This window comes from Propithecus coquereli, unplaced genomic scaffold (genome assembly GCF_000956105.1).
Source record: "Propithecus coquereli isolate 6110/MARCELLA unplaced genomic scaffold, Pcoq_1.0 Scaffold557, whole genome shotgun sequence".
Classification (NCBI taxonomy): domain Eukaryota; kingdom Metazoa; phylum Chordata; class Mammalia; order Primates; family Indriidae; genus Propithecus; species Propithecus coquereli.
In genome coordinates this window covers 1421157-1442604 of record NW_012151474.1, presented here as the reverse complement: position 1 = coordinate 1442604, position 21448 = coordinate 1421157, and the positions used below count along the sequence as shown (strand labels likewise).

General features: G+C 63.1%; 1 protein-coding gene across 1 annotated transcript; it reads left to right on the top strand.

The window, feature by feature from the left end:
- The first annotated feature begins 8687 nt into the window (after nt 1-8687).
- On the top strand, nt 8688-14022 carry SNAI3 (snail family zinc finger 3). Its single transcript, XM_012657682.1, has 3 exons — nt 8688-8773; nt 11545-12162; nt 13841-14022. Exons 1-3 carry the CDS (start codon nt 8698-8700, stop codon nt 14020-14022), a joined length of 876 nt encoding a protein of 291 aa, XP_012513136.1. The 5' UTR covers nt 8688-8697.
- Nucleotides 14023-21448: the final 7426 nt, after the last annotated feature.

The following is a 21448-nucleotide window of genomic DNA, read 5'->3' as shown; positions in this document are numbered from 1 at the left end:
GGCGTCTCGCCAGGACGTGAGGGGTGGGGACGGCCCTGGGCCGTCACTGTGTGTCCGGGCTCCCGTGGGTGGCTGGTTGCTCTGTGACAATAACTAGGAAGAAATCCCAGCTCCTGGCCGACGCAGGGGGCTGGGCGGGGCCTCCTCCCGCCTGGGGCTCTGGCTTTGGCCAGCGCTGTCCCCTGCCAAAGCTGACCATGTCCTTCCTCAGGCAGGGCCCGTCCCCCTGCAGCGGCAGAGCCCAGGGGGCCCAGGCAGGGGCCTGCTTGGCGGGGAGCGGGCCGGGAAGCACTTGTCAGCACTCTTGTTCTGTTCGTGGCATTAATTATTGCCATCTTTTAAAAACAGTTTAAATAAAACATTGCGGAGCACCTCCAGCAGCCCCGGCCAGCGGGTCTTATTCTACACCGGTGTGGAGGCGCCAGACGTCTCCTGGCCCCAGAATGTGACTGGTCTGGGGCTCGGACTCCTGGGTTGGTTTCTGGGCGTCGCGGCCATCACGCCAGCTGGGCGTGGCTCTCCGAGGGCCGCCATGGGGTCCCCTATTGCCCCCCAGTCTCCAAGGGCCTTTCCCAGGGCGGCGGTCATCGTAGGCAGGACACCGTTGCTGCCTCCCTGCCCTCTAGGACCCGGTGCTCGCGAAGGCAGGCGTCTGTCCTGCATAACGCCCTCCAAGGGGAGGGTCTCCTGAGCTTCAAGGCTGCAGGGTGGGCCAGCCAGGCAGGATCCCCACAGGCTGCACCTCGAGGGGAGACTGGTTATTTGGGCCGACATTCACCCCCTTGTGAAGCAGAGTTGACTTCACGCGCCTTCGTGGGGGGCCGCTGGCATCCCCACCTCCGCTAAAGACTGACCATCACCGACGCGGTGCCGTGTCTGGGAGGCCCTTGCGGGCAGTGCCGGGTCCTGGGGAACAGCAGAGCTGCCTGCCAGCCTGCCCCCCCGCCACCCCCCGTGGCCTTCCAGAAGGAGGCTCACAGTGCAGCATGCCCTGGGGGAGCCGTGCCACGTGGGCCTGCATCTGGTGCCCGATCAGCCGACAGCCCTCTCAGCGGGGCTGGTCCTGGCCTTTGTGCGCAACGCCTGGGCCCCGGCCAAGCCACATAACACTCCTAGGCGGCCCAGGGCTGCCCAGTGGAGCAGAGATGGGTGCTGAGCTCCAGGCCCAGGCCTGCCCCTCACCTGACGGCGGGTGATGCGGGGAACCGTCACGGGGCATGACCCTCGGTGCCCAGGAAGCCCTGCCTCGGCACGCCCTGACCTCGGCAGCACCCTCGGGAGATGGCGCCTGGGTTTCGCCACCAGTCACCGAGAGGCCCTGGCTGCTGCAGGGCCCGGGAGCCGCCACGCCCCAAGGGAAGCGGGGGCACCAGTGGTCTGCGTGGGCCGAGGGCGCGGACGTGGCTGGGACTGTCCCGGGCCATCGACCCTGCCTCCTGTGCCTGCCCGTCCAGGCAGAGAGCTCCTGGGGGTGAATCGGAAGGCGGGCTGCAGCCAAGGCCCCAGCTCCAGTGGGGTCTGGGACCACCACCTCGGGGCTGCGCTGGGACCGGCGTGGCACACACGGGCTCAGCGGGGCCTGGGCTGGGTGTCGGGGACGCTGGGCCCCGGCAGGACAGGGGAAGGAAAAACTGTCCCCAGGCACGGCCTCCTGACGCTTGCTCCTGCTGTTGATGGGAACTGACTTAGGGGGCAGGAGGGAGAGAAGGGTCCACCTGGTGGTCGCTGTCCTCGGCGATGTGGCCTGTGCTCACGCTACTGCACAGGGACAGCGGAGTGACAGGGGAGGGGGCAGGAACGTCGGAGGAGGGGCCCACCTCGCTCAGCCAGCCCCCAAACCCTGGTCGTTTGCCCCGACCATGAAGCCGAACGCGGCCCCCTCTGCCCCGTCTGGGCCCAGCCGCCTCCTGCTGTCCCGCTCCCAGGGGCTGAGGAAGCGAGGAGCCGAGAGCCACCACCCAGCGTCTGTCCTTCCTTGCGGCCCAGTGACGCGGCATCCAGGGGCATCTGCCCCAGGACAGCAGAGTGAACCCCAACAAACCGCGGGACCTCGAGGCGAACCAGATCTCAGCAGGCCCCGCGTGAGGGGTAAGGAGGCCGCGGCTGCAGCCCACGGCCCACAGTCCTCCTTGGTTTTCAGGGAAGCTGCGGGTGACGCCGACCGTCCGAAACCCACATTCCCAGTGGAGTTGTCCCAGAGAACTGGCGGCGGGACCCCTCCTGCGGCCGTCCTCCCTGCCGGGTGTCACCCACATGGAGGGCGCTCGAGCCACCCAGGCCTCTCCCGAGTCAGCACGGTGGCCGGGGCCAGAAGGGCCACCACTGCCTGCACGTGGCTGGGATGCCGACCCGCCGCTCTGGGCTGGAGTTCCGGAAGCCTGGGTCTCCCTTCCCCCACCCCGAGGTACGTGACGCTTGGACGGCGCAGCTCAAAGCCAGGCGGCCTCATCCCCGAGGAGCTGGGCTCCTGTGCCCCGGGGGGCCAGGGCCAGTCGGAGGCCCCAACTCGCAGCAACACGCTCTTGCGTTACGCAACAGCACGGGGAGCCTGAACCCCGCTTCCTAGAGAGCACCTCCAGGCCAGCCTGCTTCCGGGCAGACGCCCCGGGAACAGAGACCCCACGCCCAAGAAACTGCCATAATTCTTACCCCTCAGGAGCAGGGCGCAGAGCTCGCGGCGCCCCGGCGTCAGCAGGGCGTGGCCTGGACCCGCAGGTGTGCGCAGGGCGCCCGCCTCCAGCAAGGGGCCTCCCAGCCGCAGCTGGCTCAGGATGCCAGCTGCGTACGCTCCCCCGCAGGGACCCCTTGGGCACGTTTGGGTGGCGCCTTAGTGTTTGCCTGACTCAGGGCCACCTCGTCTTAGGTGCAACAGGCCCAGGGAACTAGGCGGAAGGTACCGCCCCTTGCCGGGATGCAGACTCAGAACACCTGCCCCATCTCCCAGCGAGAGGAGAACAGCGCGAGAGCCGCCGCGGTGCCCAGCTGGTGCTCCCACTTGGCAGCACCTGGACAACCCCGGAGACATCACGGGGACCCAGACACCTCTGCCCCAGGATCTGAGCACAAAACACCTGGGGAGAGCCAGCCCCAGTCAGATGACCTGGGACAGGGTTTTAGACGTTTTCCTGTTATTTCAGCGAGGCCGCCCTTGCCGCTGTCTTGAGTTCCCGGTGCTGCCACTGCCGCACCTTCTTCTGAAACTTCCTGGGTCGCCAGGGCCTGCCCTCTCTGCCCTCCCCAAACCTCCAGGGGCAAGAGGTTTGAATTCACTCACAGGCATCACAAAGTCCAAAGACACAGGAACAGCTACAGGCTAAGGAACGGTCTCTAGCAGTGGACTCGCAGAAGCAGGGGGGAGGATGTTTCTGCAGGGAGAGAGGGGACCCCGGGAAGCACCCACTCGCCCAGGGGGACTGCGGACGGCACCCGCGCAGCTTGGGCTGCAGAGAGGGGACGCCAGATGGCGCCAGCTCGGCCTGGGCAGCAGCGGGCAGGGCTGGCTGGAGGCAGGTCTGGCCCCTCAGGCGTGCCGCCCCCACCCCGGGCTCGGGCTCCTCTCCAGTGAAGAGTAGGAGGAAGACGGGCCTGGGGAGGCCAGGCCTGCGCCCCACTCACAGAATCTGCATGTGGAACCTCTGGAGAGTGAGGGGTGTGACGATGCCCGGGAGAGGGAGCAGCGCCCACGGGGTGGTCTTTTCCAGAACCTCAGCACACCTGGTGTGTGGTTCGAGGGGTCTGCAGTGACTTCTGCTTGGACAGCAGCCACCATGTTTCTGCTGGGCCTCATAGCAAACGGGGGCCGGCCTGCACCTGCGGCCACATCCCAACCCAGGACACTGTGACCACAGACTGGGAGACTCGAAACAACAGACATTCAGCCTCTCACGGTTCTGGGGGTGTGGCAGGGCTGGCTCCCTCCCAGGCCCTCCGGCTGCGGGCAGCCTCGGGTGTTCTTTGGGTTACGGGGGCATCGCTCCCACCCCGGTCACGGGGCTTCTCCCTGCAGCTCCCCGGAACTTCCCTCCATGCATGTCTATCTCTGTGTCCACATCCTCCCCCCCCACTTTTTTTTTAAAGAGTCTCACTCTGCTACCCAGGCTGGAGTGCAGTGGCGTCGTCATAGCTCACTGCAGCCTCCAACTCCTGAGCTCGAGCGATCCTCCTGCCTCGGCCTCCCAGAGCGCTGGGATTACAGGCGTGAGCCACCGCGCCCGGCCCACGTTTCCCTTTTTATAAGGACACTGGTCATCGGACTAGGCCCACCCTAATGACCTCATCTTGACTTGGTCATATGCAAAGACCTGTTTCCAAATACGGTGGCATGCACAGGTATGGGGTTGTGACTCCCAGCAGCTCTGGAGGGGGGGCACATTCAACCCATGACGCTTCCTGTCAGCTCTTTGTGACGCACTGCACGCCGACACGTAAGCAAGCTGGGTGTGAGCTGCAGTGGGCGCCACCTGCCAACGTCAGCGGGGCTCCTGGACTTGGGGCAGGTGCTGTCGGTCTCACTGCCCCTGTGACCTGCCCAGTGGTGCTTCTGGAGGAGGCTGGAGCCACCGCCTGGCACCGAGCTGCTAAGGCCGCCGGTGAGTTTGGCCCACTGCCCCGACCCGGCCCAGGGACAGAGGCGTCCTGCTGAACGTGGGGACGCAGCAGGCTTTAGCCCTGTGGGGCAGCTGCCAGCTCCTGCAGGCTGTGTCCATAGGTGCCTGCCCCGGCCCGGCCTCACAGTAAGGAGCCCAGGACCAGGGTGCCTGTGCTGAGTCCTGGGTGTGTTCCCAGGCAGGTCTCGGGCTCCCAGGGGCAAAGCCACCGTGGACACGCCTCCCTCCTGCCAGCTCCCCAGGGGCTGCCCTTTGTGCCCTCGTGGCAGGACGAGAGAAGCACAATATGCTCAGGGAGCCACACGTGTTTTTGGTGGGGACGTCCCTCCCTGTGACTGCATGGTGTGGCCCCTTGGTCTCTCCAGCAACCTGCCGGGAGTTAGGCGTCAGCTCCTTCATGGGACAGACAAGAAGCTCTGAGGACCGTTGCGGAGAGTGGGGTGCGGAGCTGGCCCCGGGCGCCAGCAGCCCACCCCCTGCAGGAAGGTGCTGTGGACCCAGAAGACCCCTCTCCTGGCAGCCCAGGGTTCACCCACGGGTGCACAACCTCCAAGTCACGTCGGAACAGCTCCTGCAACTTCCCACAAGCACACGCATGCGTACACACATGCACATACATGTGTGTGCACTTGCAAACACATGCTCAGGGTGCCTGGCCGCTCAGGCCCTGCCCCAGCCCCACAGACCCCTCCTCAGCACCCAGCATCGCTTTCTCTGGCATGACCTGGGGCATCTACTCTTGCCTGTCTCGTGTGTCTTACGTGCCGTGTGAAGGGACCATTGCAACAGGAAGGACACAGCAGAGGCAGCCGCCGGGCACTAGGAGGACAGCGCCACACCCTGACGGCCCGAGCCAGTGGCCAGAGCTGAGAACGTGGCGACATCTCCTCTCTCTCTGGACTCTTCACTTCTCCTCGCGTGGCCTGGGAGGGACGGTGCCTCCCGACTCACGGCCCCTGCTCAGGACCTGAGAGTAATAATGTCCGAACTCGCTTCCTACTGCAGGGGTGTGTTGAACTTGGGCCTTCGTCTGAAGGATTGGGGGCCGTCCAGGCTGGGTTTCCCTGGGGACGCTGGGGGACACAGGTCTGACTCCCAGCACCAGGGCGGTGGTCGGGCAGGCATCCCCTGGACACGGGCCAGACAAGAGCCACAAGGGCGTCTGCCGAAATAAGCAAAGTTCCCATGTGAGGGACCCTGGGCTCGGGTCACCAGGCGCTAGGCCGCCCGCCAGGTAAAGAAAGGCGCACCGGGAACCCAGGTCCGGCTCCCTCCACTGCCCGCTGGGGAGGCTGCCGGATGCTCTGCGCTGGACCCCGCGTAGCCGCGGCTCCCAAGGCAGCCATGTCCACCTCCCAGGCCCCCCACACCACATGGCGCGTGTCCACTGAGCCCCAGCTTCAGAACCACTGTCACCTCTGACATCAGGACCCGAAATGGTGAGAACAGCCACGGCAGGGGTGAGCTCCCTTCCCTGGGGTGACCAAGCCTGGCTGGATGCCGGGACTTCCAGCATCGGGTTTCAGTTTCCATGGCCCATGACCTTGACGGCCGTGGACTGCCCCAGGTTGCCATGTCCCAACCACACCTGCCTTCCTCAATGAACTGCCGGCCTGCGCCCCGGCGTGAGGGGTCGTCTGCCCCTGTGCTCGGACAGCCAAGACCCGGCTGCCAGGCTCACCTGGGGGGCCTTGTACCTTCACCCACGTGTCTCCACTCGAGAGCACAGATGGGCTCTAAGTGCCCCACAGCATGGGAGGCCACACTGCTGGGGTACGGAATCTTTTCTAGTGAGTTCAGCAAGCACCGTGGCCCCCACTGTGGGCCTGAGCACAGGCAGGTGTGCTGCAGAGAACAAGGGCTGGTTCCCGCCTGGCCCGGCTCTCGGGGCTGCAGTCCGACGGGGAGTGAGGGTTTCAAGGTTTGGGTCAGGAAACCCTTTCAGTAAAAACCTGAGCAGTCAGTGGTGACACAGCTATGTATGTGTCTATGATACATACATGCAGAGACACTTCCAAGCACTGCTGTCAAACATACTATTCCTTCTAAAAATACCAAAAAAAGTCCAGAAACATACACATAAGGATAAAAGTATCAACATCAGTGGAATTGTAACAGTTTCATCCCAGATCTGTAACCCAACCTGCAGCTCCTGGGGCGAGCGCCCCACTTGAAAACCACTCTTCGGGCATCTAGCAACGTAGATGGGACAGGCCGGGACCTGGTCACAGCACGTTGTCACCCCCAAGGTCCTAGCATCAAGGACAGAAAGCAAGGACCTTGGTCACCTGCAGGTCCTGCTCCGGTTCAGAGAGGGGCGGTTCCAGGAGACCTGGGAAGCGTGTTTCCCGCCGCAGGGTCATTCGGGTTTAATCCCAGAGCAGAGCGGTGTGATTGAGGACAGCGGACACGGAGCAGACGGAGACTGCCACCCTCCCTCCTGGGGGCTGCGCCCGTGGGGACGGGGCAGAGGCTGAGGTTTTCCTCTGTGGGTCCTGCTTGGGTGCAGCCCACAGAGGATGATTCTGCGAGGTTGGCAGGATCTCAGCTTTCCCTTCTGAGTAGTCGGCTGTGGCAGTGCTAGCGAGCAAAGACCCTAAATACCCCCACCCTACCCCAGAAGAGCTCGCAGAGGGCGATGGGCAGGTCTCCACAGGAGTGCTGGGGCATCCGGAGTGAGGATAACCTGAGCCTCCCGCTGGGATTAGGACGTGCACCTGCCCGGCTTGGTAGGCGGGTGGAGGGCTGGCATTATCCATGCCCGGGAGGGGGAGAAGGAAGAGAGGCTATAAATAGAAACCTCGCCAAGCCAGGAACAGGTGAATGAGCAGAAGGCAGCCCTGTGTCCCCTGACGTCCACACTCTCGGCAGGCCGATGCCAGGCTGTGACCGCAGGAGGGACATGTGCCTTCTTCCATGTGTGCCCCCACCTGTCCTTCCACACCCTCTCACCAAGCAACAGGCAGGCGCACACATGACACGTCTGACCGGCTGGAAGTGTGGGTTGGGGCCCCATCCCACCGCTTCCTGATGTCTCAGAGCCTTGGTTTTCTCATCTGCAAAATGAGGGTGACACTATGGTGAGGGTGACACTCATGCCCCACAAGGGGCCCCGGTGTGACAGACTCCACCTTCCCCACCAGCCCTCAGGTGGGGAGCACCAGGCTCTCAGGTAAAACCACTGCCAGCCACGGACACGCCCAGCGGCTGTGGAGTTGGGGCTGGCGGGCACTGTGCCCACCTGCTCAGACATGGCCACACCTGACCCCCTGAGTTGTTAAATGTCCACATCAAGGGGACCTAGACAGCAGACACAGCTGCACCCAGCTCTTTCGGCCTGGAGGATCCGAAAGGACAAGACGCGAGGGACAAGGCCGGCCCAGGCCACGGATGCAGGTGCTGCAGAGTGCTGGCGACTCTCCCCTTTATTAAACCACAGGTACCCACACGTCGCGATGCCTGCCAAATCCAGAATTCCAGGCTGTGTCCTTGGTCTCAACCAAACGAGCTTTCTGGAGGAATGGGGCAAATTCCTCCAGCATTGTCTCCAGGGAGGGAGCCCCCCTGGGGACTTCTGCCTGCCTAGCAAGGCCACTCTCCCAGGCGCTGGCCTGTCCCAGGGCACTGACCCCGTGGTCACCACTGTGGCCGGCCAGGTGCGTCAGCTTTGGACTTTTGGGGCTTGTGCTGGTCAATCCTACGTGGGCTCTCCCAGGGCGGCCCCGCGGACTCGCCCACGCGCGCGGCCTGGCGCCCAGCTCGGTGTACGCCGGCCTGAACTCTGCCCTTTCGCCCACGACGCGTGGGCGGCCAGGCCCAAAGGGTCAGTGTGTGACTCGGTCGCGCGCGCCAAGCAGTCCCGTGGGGAGGACACACGGCCACGCGCTCCCCGCCCCGCCCGCGCACCTGTCCTGGGCGTGGCGCCTGCGGCCCCGCCCTCCCGCGGCCCCGCCCCGCCCGCGCCGCGCGCTGATTGGCGGAGGAGGCGCGCTATGCTAATGACCGGCCCCTGCCCGCACCTGCCCCGCGCGCTGCCCGCGGGCGCCACAGCCGCGACCCGCTCGCCGCGCAGACCCGCCCGGAGGGGACCATGCCGCGCTCCTTCCTGGTGAAGACGCACCCCAGCCACAGGGCCCCCGACTACGGGCAGCTGGAGACGCAGAGAGGTAGGGGCTGCCCGGCTCCGGAGCCCCCCGGGGCGGGAGGACACCTGTCCCAGGTGGAAGGAGCCAGTTCGCCCGCACAGTTGGGGCCGCGGCGCACCTCCTGGGCCCACCAGCGCCGCCGCCTCTTCAGGGGACTCACCCCGCCTCTGACAGAGGGCGGGACTCTGTCCCCACTTAGAGAAGTTTCCCAGGCCCAGTGTCCCTGGAGCTCACCCCTGAAGACCCGCCGCCGGCCTCCCCACTGCAGCCCCGGCAAGGGACCGGAGTCGGCTTCCCGCAGCAGGGGGTTCGGGAGGGGTGGCCACCTGAGGCTGCCCGGAGCATCCCGGCTGGGCTGGTGAGCACAGGAGCTGAGAGGCTGACCCCTGGGCGCTTTCTACCTGCCTTCAGCGGAACCTCCAGCGCCTCCATCTCCCCTCCCCCCAGAAACTCTCCTGCCCACCCCAGCGGGCTTGCCCAGGCAGGCGGGCAAAGGGCTGCTGGTTCCCACCGCCTGCGGGGGAAGAGGACTGTGCCCCCAGAGGACAGCCTGCCTACTGCGGCCTGGGCAGTCCTGCCTAGCTCAGCAGCTTCCTGGGACAAGACCCACCGGGAGATGTTCACCCATCCCTGCTCAGCACTGGGAGGGGTGGGATCCCACCTGGACCAACACCAGGAGCCCAGGCGGCCACTAGGCTGTGCCGTCTAGGACTGTGATTTCCAAATGTGTGTTTCGAAACCAATTTAATCACCACCAGAAACTATCAGAGTGTGGCGCTCACAGCCAAGGGCAATTCTGTTGCTGTTACGTAGCTATAGACACATAGATATGATGGGAAATTGAATTCACATGGGTCATAGTTTTAAGTTGAAAAACAATGGTTTTAGGGTCCAGTCATCCATCATGTGCACATCCGGGCAGCTGGGCCTGGAGGGCAGCTGTCAGAGGGCAGCCTTGCCACTCTCCTCACTATGGCCCCAGCTGCTGGGCTTTCTGAGAGCCAGAAGGCTCTGGTGACCCTCTTCCTGCCAGGGTGTTACCCCAGGATGGGCCTGAGGTGCTGGGGGTTGGGCCCCCCACTGCCTCCTGATGGCTCCCAGGGAACCCTGGACGACAGAAAGGTGCTTAGAAGTCTCCTCCCCCCGGGGATCCAGGCTGCAGAATGAGTACAAAGCACGCACACCATAGAGAACAGGGGAAGCATTTACAACACTGAGGGGACACGTGGCCCGTGGCCCCTGGCGTGGCTCTCTCCCCTGCCACACCGCAGAGAGGGCTCCGTGGCAAAGCCAGGACCAGGGACGGAGCTGAGTCTTACAGACAGATACTTTAAAAAGGCGATTTTCTCCCGTAGAGAGGCCCCAGGAAAGCTGGGTGGGGTGGGGGCTGGGTTCCCTGGGCGCCCCCAGGGCTGTCTTTCCAGAACTTTCTCGGACTTTGTCTCTTAACCTGTCACTGCCATTCCCTGCACCCCAGAGGTGGACAGAAAGCTGATGTGCCGATTCTATAATTAGAAAACCAGGTGGGAGAAGGCAAGGCCAGGAGAGCGTGGAGGGAGGGACTTTCCCCGATTTTCTTACTGCTCCACATCCGCGCCAGCACTTGCTATTGTCTGGGTTTTTTGTTTTTTGTTTTTAATTCTAGCCAGCCCAGTGGGTCTGAAGCGATATCTCATTACACTCTGATTTGCGTTCCCTGACGGCTAATAGCGCTGAGCCTCTCTTTGTGCCTGTAATGGCCATTTATTTATCTTCTATCTGTTCGAATCCCTTGCCCACCTTTTTAATTGTGGTATTTGATTTTTATCGTTGAGTTGCAAACTTCTTTATGTATTCTGGACAGTAGTTCCTGATCAGATATCTGATTTGCAAATACTTTCTCCTATTCCCTGGGCTGTCTTTCTCTATCCAAAGTCTTTCCATGGAGGTAGAAACAGGACCAGAGATTTATTTCAACTTATACGGGATGAGAAATGGATTGAAAGCTGTTTAGAGATTTGGGCCTTGGGGAGAGGCAGAATTTAACCTCCACCTGCAGACTAACCTGTTTATTTGGGGGCTACGCCATTATCCGGAGCAAACGTCGTGTGCCAGCCCACAAACGCAGGAGTCCCAGCCCCTAGGGCAAGCCAAGCCCAGGGCTAAGTCTGACGCCACCTAAGAGAGCAATAGGCAGGGAACCCCACACCCCACAGCTGGGCTGTGTGCTGCCCAGTGGCCTGGAGGCTTGTGAGCCACGTCGTTATCCACGAAGGAGACGCTGAGGGTGACTGTCAGGTGACTGGAACCTGATTAGTTCCCAGGGCAGGGGGCTGGCTTCACACACGGCAGCGCCTCGCTGCCCAGCGTCTGACCTGACGCTGCTGCGTGGGAGCCTGGGGGTGCTGGCTTGGGCTGGCGCCCGCAATCCACAGATGAGGCAGGCCGGTCAGAGGGCCTGGAACAGGGCATGGAGGGCAGGTCCCTCTGCCCCACGGAGGCCTGTTTTATGTTACTGGACAAGAGGGGTCCCATGAGATAGTGCTCTTTGTTTTTGGAGAGGAACTGAGATTCACTCTGTAGACCACGAGGTCTTGTTCTAGGTGTGTTACTCGACCCCTGGCTTTGGCTGTCACCTCCCTGCCGGCACCTCTGTCTCCCCGATGAGACGGGTCTGAACACGGGTGCCTCGAGGCGCACCTGCCTACCATGGTGCTGCCAGCTCGGAGAGACGCATGAGCGGGAGTTTGAAAACACAAAGCGCTGGGGACACCCCCTCACCTTCACACTTTCTCTCTCCTCTGCCCTCCCAGAGCTCAGCGGCGCCTGCTCTGCCTGCGGGGGGAAGGTGGTGCCCCTCCCCCCGGACAAGGAGGCCCCTCCCGCACCCTGCGACCTTCCCCGGCCCTGGGACTGCACCGCCACCATCGCCCGCATCTCCCTGCCCCTCCTGCCGTGGCACGAGAGTACTCTGGGGGCCTCTGTGCCAGACCCCCTGGAAATCAGCTGGGCAGACCCTCGGGCTGGCCGGGCCCCCAGTGTACCCCTCAAAGACAGCCTGAACCACCTCAACCTGCCCCCACTGCTGGCGCTGCCCACGAGGTGGCCCCCGCTCCTGGGCCCAGATGGGGACCGGGCTCCCGAAAAACTGCTCGGGGCTGAGAGGACGCCGCGAGCCCCAGGCGGCTTCGAGTGCTCCGACTGCCGCAAGCCGTACCACACGCCGGCCGGCCTGGCCCGGCACCGGCAGCTGCATTGCCACCTGCAGGCCGGGCGCGTCTTCTCCTGCAAGCACTGCGACAAGGAGTACGGCAGCCTAGGCGCCCTCAAGATGCACATCCGCACCCACACGCTGCCCTGCGTGTGCAAGATCTGCGGCAAGGCCTTCTCCAGGCCCTGGCTGCTGCAGGGCCACATCCGGACCCACACAGGTGGGCGAGGGGTCTGGGGGGCGGGAGGAGGGGTGACTTGACGAGCACAGGACGATGTCCACACACAGCCCCTGCTTCCTGGCACACCCGTCCCCGGGGCTGCCATACGAAGTCCCACAGACCGGGGGGTCCAAACCATAGCGGTCTCTCCTCTCAGTCCTGGAGGCCAGGATCCGAAATGCAGGTGCCGGCAGGCCCCGGCACCTCTGAGCACTCTAGGGAGGATCCTTCCTGCCTCTGCCAGCTCCCTTCTCCGCCGATGTCCTCCCGAGCCCATCCCGACCCCCCGTGTCTGTGTCCAAATCCCCTTCCGGTTATAAGGACCCCAATGTGAGCCAAACTGAATTACAACCCACCCTAATGGCCTCATCTTCACTTGATCATAGTTGCAAAGACCCTATTTCCAAATAAGGCCATGGTTGCAGGTACAGGGATCGGGCATGGACGTGTCTCTGGGGAGGCACTGGGCAAAGCACAGGACGTGCCGGGCCTCGGCGGGGACTGTTTGTCACCTTCCACGGCCTCCAGGACCCCAGCAGCAGGGGGGAGCACGGTGGGGCCCACGGCCTGGCTAAAGATTTGGGGAAATAGGCGGCCGCGGCTGTGGGAGAGGGGCTGGCAGGCCGAGGGACGCAGGGGACACTGCAGAGGGAGACAAGGAGGACAGAGGAACGGGGGGAGGGAGGGACTGGCTGTGAGGAAGGCCCCCCCCACCCAGGCTGCCTCGTCACCCCTGGGTGCAAAGAGTGGAAACCCGGGAGGGGCCTGCGCCCCGGGGGAGACCCTGGCTCCATCTCAGGCCCAGCGGTTGAGGCGCTTTGGTAACTGAGGCCCCCGACCCCAGTCCCGGCTTAGACTGGATCATCTGAGTCAGGCCTGGGGGGTCCGGAGGGGAGGCGTTTTCCAGGCCCCGGGACATCCCGTCTGGTTTTCCTCAACGCTTTGTTGAGGACACCCCTGGAACCCTCCTTTCCCTTTCCAGATCCTTCTCTGGAGGCCCCTGGGCCCACACCCCGGCCCTAGCCCATCAGGCTTGGTCCTCGCAGCCCGAGTGTGGGGAACTGGCAGGAGCCGGGCCTGGCCGGAGCGTGCAGGTGTCCAGCCGGCAGGGACGCAGGCGCTCTGGGCCCCTTGGGCACTCTCAGGGCTCTGGGGGGCTGTCACCCATCCCTTTACACACGTCAGGGTCCTGGGGCCGAGGTCCCAACAGAAGGACTTTGCCCAGATCCCCGTTGCCCTGACAAGGTGCCTCCTAAACGCCACGTCCTCGAGGGCTTCAGCTCCGCCCTCAACTTGGCCTGTGCCAGCGCCGCCCTCACACTCGCCTGGCAGCGGCCGGGAGCAGCACCAGAGGCCCCGGTGACTCCCCCATCCAGATCCCAGCAGCCGAGGCCCCGGGGGCTCTAGCAGAGACAGTGACGGATCTGGCACAGTGGCCGTCTTTGCTCTTGGGAAAGGCTTCTGATGGCACCATCTTGCCCAGGGATGGCACGCCGCCAGTCCCCAGGCAGTTTGACTTCGGGCGCTTGGGCCGTGCGTGAGCATTGGGACAGGGAGGAAGGGGCTACTCATGGACGTACAGGGCACCTCGACCTTCGGGCTGCCTGCCGGGGTCTTGCTCGGGCCTGTCCGACGCCCACAGGTGATTCAGCCGGGCCCCCCCGTGTGCCCCCGGCAGGTGAGAAGCCCTACGCCTGCCCCCACTGCAGCAGGGCCTTCGCCGACCGCTCCAACCTGCGGGCGCACCTGCAGACGCACTCGGACACCAAGAAGTACCAGTGCCAGGGCTGCGCCAGAACCTTCTCCCGCATGTCCCTCTTGGTGCGGCACGAGGAGTCCGGCTGCTGTGCCGGCCCCTGAGAGGCAGCGTGGCTGGTGCAGGTAGGACGGAGGGGACCTTCCCCGGGAGCCAGAGGCTGGGGTCCCTCCTCTCGGCAGCCCTGTGTGGCCTGGCGCGCCCAGAGGAGCCCAGCCTCACACTTGGTGCTTCTCCCCCTCCTGTGTCCTTCAGAACCCAAGAAGTCCCTCGGGGCCGTCAGGAGGGAGGGCTCGCATGCAGACCCCCGCCTGCTGAGCCCCGTTTCGGAGGAGACTCTGCGGGGAAGACGTTCCTCAAACCGAGAACAGAGTTCTGTTTCGACTTGGTCTGGTGCCTGGTTCTCTGCTCCCGAGAGTTGAAGACTGTGGCAAGATGTCACTGGCGCTGGACATTCCCTGCCCCTGAGCCGACTCCGGGCCACCTGGCCCCTTCGCACCTCGAGATGGACATGCTGACGTGCGGTGAGCACGTCCGTGTCCTCTGTCCTCAGAGGTACAACTACCTCTCGGCCAGCCCGCACCTGCCCTCGGTGCGGGGTCTGGGACACGCTGTCCTGTGTCACGCGTGTGCACCCCTCACTGGACTCTCCCTACCAAGCAACAGGACGGGGACAGCCAGCAGCTGGGGGATGAGGCCAGGCCCGCCGGATCCGAGCCTCCCTCAGTGAGAGGCCCACCGCTGGCCCCCTGTAGTTGGGCCTCGTCCCCCCAGACCCGGGGGTGGGCGCTCGCTGGCTCCCAGGGAAACGTGTGCGGCGATAAAGTGTTTCCACGCTCCTGCCTGTCGTGTCCTTTGGCGTTCTGAGTCCTGCTCCCTCCCCGGGCTCCACGGAGGAGGCTGAACTCTGAGAAACTGCCCAGAGGCAGCCGATTCTAGGATGGTCTGGGCCCAGCCAGAGCAGGCTGAAGACACAGTCTGGGCCTGGCAGTGTGAGAAACTCTTCTGGGGTTGGGGATGCCACAGCCAGGTGAGCAGGGGCCTCTGGGAGGAGCGAGGCCTGCAGGGGAGCAGCTCGGGGGGCAGGAGAGCTGCAGCCCCCGCGGGTTTGCGGAGAGGCAAGGCCGAGACAGGGAGGTGCGCTGCACAGCCGGTAGTAGGCGCCGCCTCCCCTCGCCCTGAGCAGACAGAATCCCGCGCTCGCTCTGCACTGCTGCCTGTCCCCAATGCTGTCCCCACCGCATCCTCCATGCGCCACAGCACCGTGCACCCGAGCACGTGCCTAGCCCTGCGGCCTGTCCGCCAAGATGCGCTGCCTGAGCCCCCTTAGCTGCCTGCACTTGACCCCCACCTGGCGTCCTGCCCCCGTGGCCCCCCTGGGCAGTGTCCTCCCCTTTGGCCACCTGCTGGGCTGGGCCTCCTTTCCCCTTGTCCAGCTCAACCCTGGAGGGCGACGCTCGGGATGTAGCAGGGAGGCCTGTCGGAGTCCGATGGAGTCCGACGGAGCCCCTGACACCTCCAAAGACAGGGATGGCGGCGGGAGGGAGGCTTCGGGGGGGACACCTGCTCCTCTCGGGAGGGTGGCCCGTCAGCAGCTGCACTTGTGACCCCGGCCAAGGGACGTGAGTTAGGACCTTCGCCCTGGGCCTGGCACGGAGCCGCCCGGCAGTGGCGAGGGCTCCCCTCTCCCCACTGAGCTGCCCGGAGCCTGCGAGCTCCTGTCTGGAGGAGAACGTTCAGGAACACAAACAGGCGCCTTGTTCCCAGCCCCGCACGACACAGGCCCGGCCTGGGGCGCCCCACCTGCAGACTCGGCCTGGCCAACACCGACATGTCTGCGTGACGGACCTCGGGGCGTCCAGAGGAAACTTGAGCTTGGGCTCCTCTGGACCAAGGGTGACCTTTAAAAGTAGACCACCCAGGAGACGCCGTGTGAGCTAGCGGAGCGACTACGCCCTCTGAGACCAGCCACGCTCACGTTCCCTGCCCCTGGCCATCCCTCGAGGGAGGCGTGGACCAGGCTGGGGGCCCGCGTGGCCGGGCGCGAGTTTGCTGGGGCCACAGTGACGAAGGACCCCAGCCTGGGCAGCTTAAGCAACAGGGAGTTCTCCTCCCGCAGTCCTGGCGTCCCGAAGTCCCAGCTCAAGGCCAGGCGGGGCTGGCTTCTTCGGCGGCTGTGCGGGAGAACCGCCTCCGGCCCCTGGTGGCCCGGGAGTTGCTGGCGGTCCTCGGCGCTCCTTAGCCTGAGGAAGCATCACCCGACCTCTGCCCCTGTCCTCGCGTGGCGTTCTCCCTGCGTGTGTCTCTGTCCCTCTTCCTACGGGGACACCAGTCATGTTGGACGGAGCCCCCCCTACTCCAGCGTGGCCTCGTCTTCACCACCGTGTCTGCAAAGACCGTTTCACACTCAGGTCCTGGAGTTTGGACCCGGGCTACGGATATTGGGGGTAGGGGCCGTGATTCAACCCAAAGTCAGTGAGGACACCCGGGTGTGCCAAGAGCTACGTCGCCAGGCCCTCGTGCTCGGAGCTCGGGAGGAGAATCTAATCTCCCTTCCCCTCAGTCTACACAGGACCACGGGGGACGGTCGATTCTAATGACGGGAGAGTCACCTACGGCAGGAGCCACGGCCGGTTCCCCAACCCCATCTCCTCTCCCTCCCTGTCCGGGCCAGCGCCTGGGCCTTGGTGGCCGTGAGAACAGCCCCTGCCCTCCCAGGGGACCCTCGCGTCTCGCGAGCGCCCGGCCTCCTCGCCAGGCGGGTCGGCAGCCTGGGGCCGAGGGTCTCTCGAGCCCGCGGGAGGCAGGAGTCCAGCCGACACTCACATTTCGAGTCTGGGCGTCTCGCAGGAGGGCTCTTTTTTTTTTTTTTTCTTTTAAAATAGCATCCAGATGCCTAAAGGAGCTATATTGTAAATTGTGTTCTATTTCTGGGCCCCCGTATCTAAAAGAGGCAATTGCACCTGTTGGGTACGAAGGGAGGGAATTTCACAGGCCGAAAATAAAGCCGAATGTTTTCCCTGTGTCCCGGCCCATGGAAAATGCGCTTGTATTTATATCTGGGTGGCGGAGGGAGGACTGGCAGGGACCGTAGAGGAAACGGACACCTGCCGGGGACGGGTGTGAGACGAGGAGGGGACACTTTCACTGGCGTCGGCAAGGCTGGAGTCAGGCCGCGGTGAGGCCGCCAGCTCCCACGTGGGTGGGACGCCCCGTGACGTTGGCTTTGCCTTTCTGCCCGGCTTTTCCTGACTGTTGGCAAGTTGACCTGGGATGCTCGCTTAAAACTTGGATTTCTAGAGTCCTTTCCCAATACCCACAGGACGAGAGCCGATTACAGCCGTGCCTGGGCGAGGTGGCCTGGCCGGCTCTTTCTCTGGGGACGGCTGTGTGGCCTTCTTTTTCCTACCCAAATCTTTACTTATCACGTCTCCACTCTCCTCCCTACAGAAGGCCTTTCCGGCACACACTCCCAGGGTGCCGCCTGAGCTCCTCTCCCAGGTGGGAGCGGGGCGGGGAGGGACCAGGGGCCCCAGGACCTGAGTGAGTTGGAAGCAGGTGTTTATGTCTGGGTGACAGCAGAAGCCTAAGAAATCAACGAGGTCGGAAAAATAATGTCACAAGCTCTATACGGTGGGGACTGCGTCTTCTCCATAGCAGGAAAAGTCCTTCAACGCCTCCCGGGCTGGCACTTGGCAGGCTCGGCGGGAAGAGGACTTAGAGGGGCCCCGTGAGCCACTGGCTGTTCTGACTCACGGGGCAAAGCAAAGAGAACGCCTGCCCTCCTGGAGACAGGTGTGGGGGACAGCGGGCCTCGGGGTGACCCAGTCCCTCTGCCCGCCCCCATGGAAAGGAACCTGACTGCTGAAAGCAGAAGAGGCGCTAAAGCTCCTGCCTTTGCTTCCAGAGGATCTATAAATATCATTTTGGCCCAGAATATTCTGGGGTTCTCTAGGTGTTTGAAAATAGCCCACTTGTTACTATCTATACCCGGAGGACCCACTCCCGGCCTCCACTTGCATGGCTAAGTATAGCTGCTGGCAGAGCTCAATGGAACAGAAGTTTCCAGGCCTGCATCACCTTGTGGATGGCAGAACATTCTGGGGAGAGCACCTCGGCTGCCAAGGATCGGAGGAGCTCGGAGAGCAGCTAGAACCGACACGGCCGCCCCTTCCTCTCCCTCCGTGAGCCGGACGGGTCTGTGGGACTCTTGGTAAACGAGGGGGGTCTTGCAGGTCGAGGAGGAAGGTGCCCGTGCCGGCCTGCTGTTCACGGGGCCACGGTTTTTCGACCATAAAAGCGGAATCCTGCTAACCTCCATGTCAGAATTCAAGGGAACATCACGTAAACGTAACATAAAAAGGAAAGATCCTCAGGACAGCTAAAATAAATTAGAATCGCCAACGTTAGGAAACCCTCAAGCTTTAACTCCTCTTACAATCTCTGCCCACATCTGGACGTCTGAGCTCTGACTGCAGTTTCACCCCTGCCCGGCCCACGGGGCTGCCGGGAGCTGCTCTGGCTGCCGCTCGGGGCTCTGGGTGGGGCTGTACCCACTGGTCAGTGCGGAGCAAGCGGTGGGAGGGCCGAGGGATCGGGGGTGCACCACCTCCGGGAGTTCCGAGGGAAAGCCCGGGCCACCTGCCCTTGGGGTGTCACCAGCCCTGCAGCCCCCAGTCCTCCCCAGGGACCCCCAGCTCAAGGCCAAGTCTGGGACAGGCGCCGCCCCCCGACACCCTTCTTCCCGCAGCTCTCTCCTGTCTGGACCTCTGACTCTCGTTCTCCGTGTAAGATTGGCCTGTGGCTCAACCCCAGGGAAGACCCAGAGTCCCTTCGGTTTCATTTATCCAGCCCCAAATACCAGCCCGTCCCCTCCCCGGGGGGCAGACACCTTCAGAAGCGGCGGGGAAGGGGCAGCAGAGAGCGTGGGTGTCTCACCCGCATTGTGGCCTTTTGGAATTCAGCTGTTTTCAATTGGCCAAAAAGAGAGGCTGAGACAGAGGACAGTCGGTGGGGACCCATCCTGCCACCTCCCGCTCACGGAGCGTCCACTCCGCGGCACCCTAGACGAGGTGCGACTGGTCCCCACCGGGGGGCTCTGGACACCTCGGTGCGGTCTCCCCCTTTGTCTCATGGGACAAGCTGCGTCTAGTGACAGTGGGTTTCAGATTCTGCTTTGCAGCTCACCGGGCGGCCCGCTGGCCGCGTTTCCGTTTTACTGTCAGAGAAGAACAGCCACGGTGATCTGAAGGGGCCGCTAACGCGCTCGCCACCCGGACACCTGCACAGCGCAGATCCCCCGCACGGGCGCCGACCAGACCCTGCCGCAGCGGCACGCGGGAGAACCTAGCTGCTGACGTCTGTTAAGCCAAACGCTACAAAGATTTATCAGTGTTTATTTCTAATAAGGGTAAACATAGATTTTTTTCCCCCACATCCTTGGAAAATGATCCGCTCGTTCTTTGACAACAAATTTAATGACATTATTCACCCCAATAGACGCGGGCGAGCCAACCTCCCACGTGTCCCGGCAGCGCGACTCAAGCCCAGACACACCTGTCCGGGACGCTGGCGCAGGGGTCTGACGCAGCGAGTTGGGCGCCTGCGTCCCCGTGACGCGGGAAATGCTTTCCACGGCGAGTGGCTCAGGCACAAAGCCGCCACGGCCATCCGAGCGCCGGCCCCCGCTGGCGAGGTTTCCCCGCCACGTGCACACAGGAAATGGGGTGCGTGGGGAGCCCTGGTTTGGGAAAGACGCGTCTTCTCGCTGATTTCGGCACGCTCATCTGAGAGCTTCCTTTGGGATGCGTAATAACCAGCGCGCATCGCGGATGGACAGGGGCAGCCCCTCCAAAGACTTTATCACCTACGAGGACGGAACTATCCTTCTCTCTCCCTCCAGGTGAGGAAACTGAGGCACAGAGAGGTTCAGTAGCTTGTGCAAAGTCACACAGCAAGCAAGCAGCAGAGCCGGTCTTTACACCCAGGAAACTTGGCTCCAGAGTCTGTGACTTTCACCCCTAAATTATAATGCCCCTCGGTGAGAACTTCCAAGACTTCTTTATGCTTTGAAGGTAGAAATGGGGCATCCGATCAGTATGGCATCGCTGTAGCGCGTGCTGGGCCGAGTGCTCTGAAATCCCTCAAACTTTTCTTTTTGTTTTCAAAATAAGCTCTGGCACGTTTTATTAAAGAAAAATCTTGCACGGTTTACTTTTCACCAGTGTGTTCTGGCACGCTTCCAACCGTATCAGAACCACCTGGGTGACGACGGCCAGCGTGCACCCCTGAGTCCTGCGCCCAGTTGTCGTCGTTGCCGCCATAGAGATGGGCACCAGCTTTGGCCAACACAGCACCGTTGTCCACCTGAGATGTCCCCACAGCTGGGCAGCTGTTGGTGGGAGTGGCCTGTTTCCCTTTGCCTGGTCCAATCTCAGAGTCTGCTTGTGCCCCGGTGCGTACTTTCCACTTTTCATTACGAGCTGGAGCCCAGAGTCCATCGACTCCAGCGACCCTTTTGTCTTCCTTGCGGCCACCGTCTTCTCGCCGAAAGTGCGGGCAGGAAGCAGCTGCCCAGACGGCTGGAGGGTGAGACAGGAAGGAGGCTCTTCACCTTTCTGAACAGGGCTCCGCGATTCCATTTGCACCGGGAACTGCAAACGACGTGGATTAACAAAGTCAAAGACCCCCGTGGAGGCCTTGCGCTCAGGTCCTCGGGGACGTCTCTCTCCTGCCTCCAAACCCACCTCGACTCCCCACTTGCTTGGAGCTTGACCTTGCGCTGCCTTCGTCGCCGTTTGATTCTTTTCTCAAAATTTCACTTCAAATGCGTTTATGCCTGGCTCGAAGGGTACGTGTCGGTTCCAAAATGGAAGGGCAAATATCTCTAGGAAAGTAATTCCGCAAAGACACGGTATCCGACTGTGAGTGACAAGCACTCAGGTCAAACCTGGACGACAGGGAGGAGCCTGGATTCCAGTTGGGAGAGGAGAAGCCAACCGTGCGCCAGGCCCCTCCCTTCCCCGAGCTCCGCCTCAGCTCACGGCCACCTCCTGCAAGTTCAGACTCAGAAGCTGGGCACGATCTTCTCAACAGCTTCACCGAACGAGCGGCACGTAACCACCAGCGCGCCGCAGAGCGCGACGCCGCACGCACCTGCCACGCCGTCGCCCCATCAACGTGCCGGACACGTCCATCCGCAGGGCCTCCCCTGCCCTCGGAACCCCTCCCCTACCCCTCCTCAGCCCACCCCTGGCAGGCACCGCCCTGCTTCCTGTCACTACAGGTTAGATAGCACTTTCTAGAATTTTACGAATGGGATTTGCAGACCCTTTGTTCCCTTCCCCTCAGCCTCCGCCCCGGCCCCGCACATCTCTGCAGCTGTCTTCCCGGCACATTTCTTGGGCCTTAGACTCCACTTACTCCCTCACTCCACTGCATGGGCGCAGACCTTCCTGATAGATCATGATGTAGCAGTCAGGCCCCCGTGGCCCAGCCACCTGGCCGCTCCCACCCATGGGCGCTGCCTGG

Excerpts from the sequence above, each read along its gene's own strand:
- SNAI3 (XM_012657682.1), top strand. The coding sequence starts at position 8,698 with ATGCCGCGCTCCTTCCTGGTGAAGACGCACCCCAGCCACAGGGCCCCC. Across the intron at positions 8,774-11,544 it reads GCAGCTGGAGACGCAGAGAG|AGCTCAGCGGCGCCTGCTCT; the intron begins GTAGGGGCTGCC and ends CTGCCCTCCCAG. Across the intron at positions 12,163-13,840 it reads CCACATCCGGACCCACACAG|GTGAGAAGCCCTACGCCTGC; the intron begins GTGGGCGAGGGG and ends TGCCCCCGGCAG.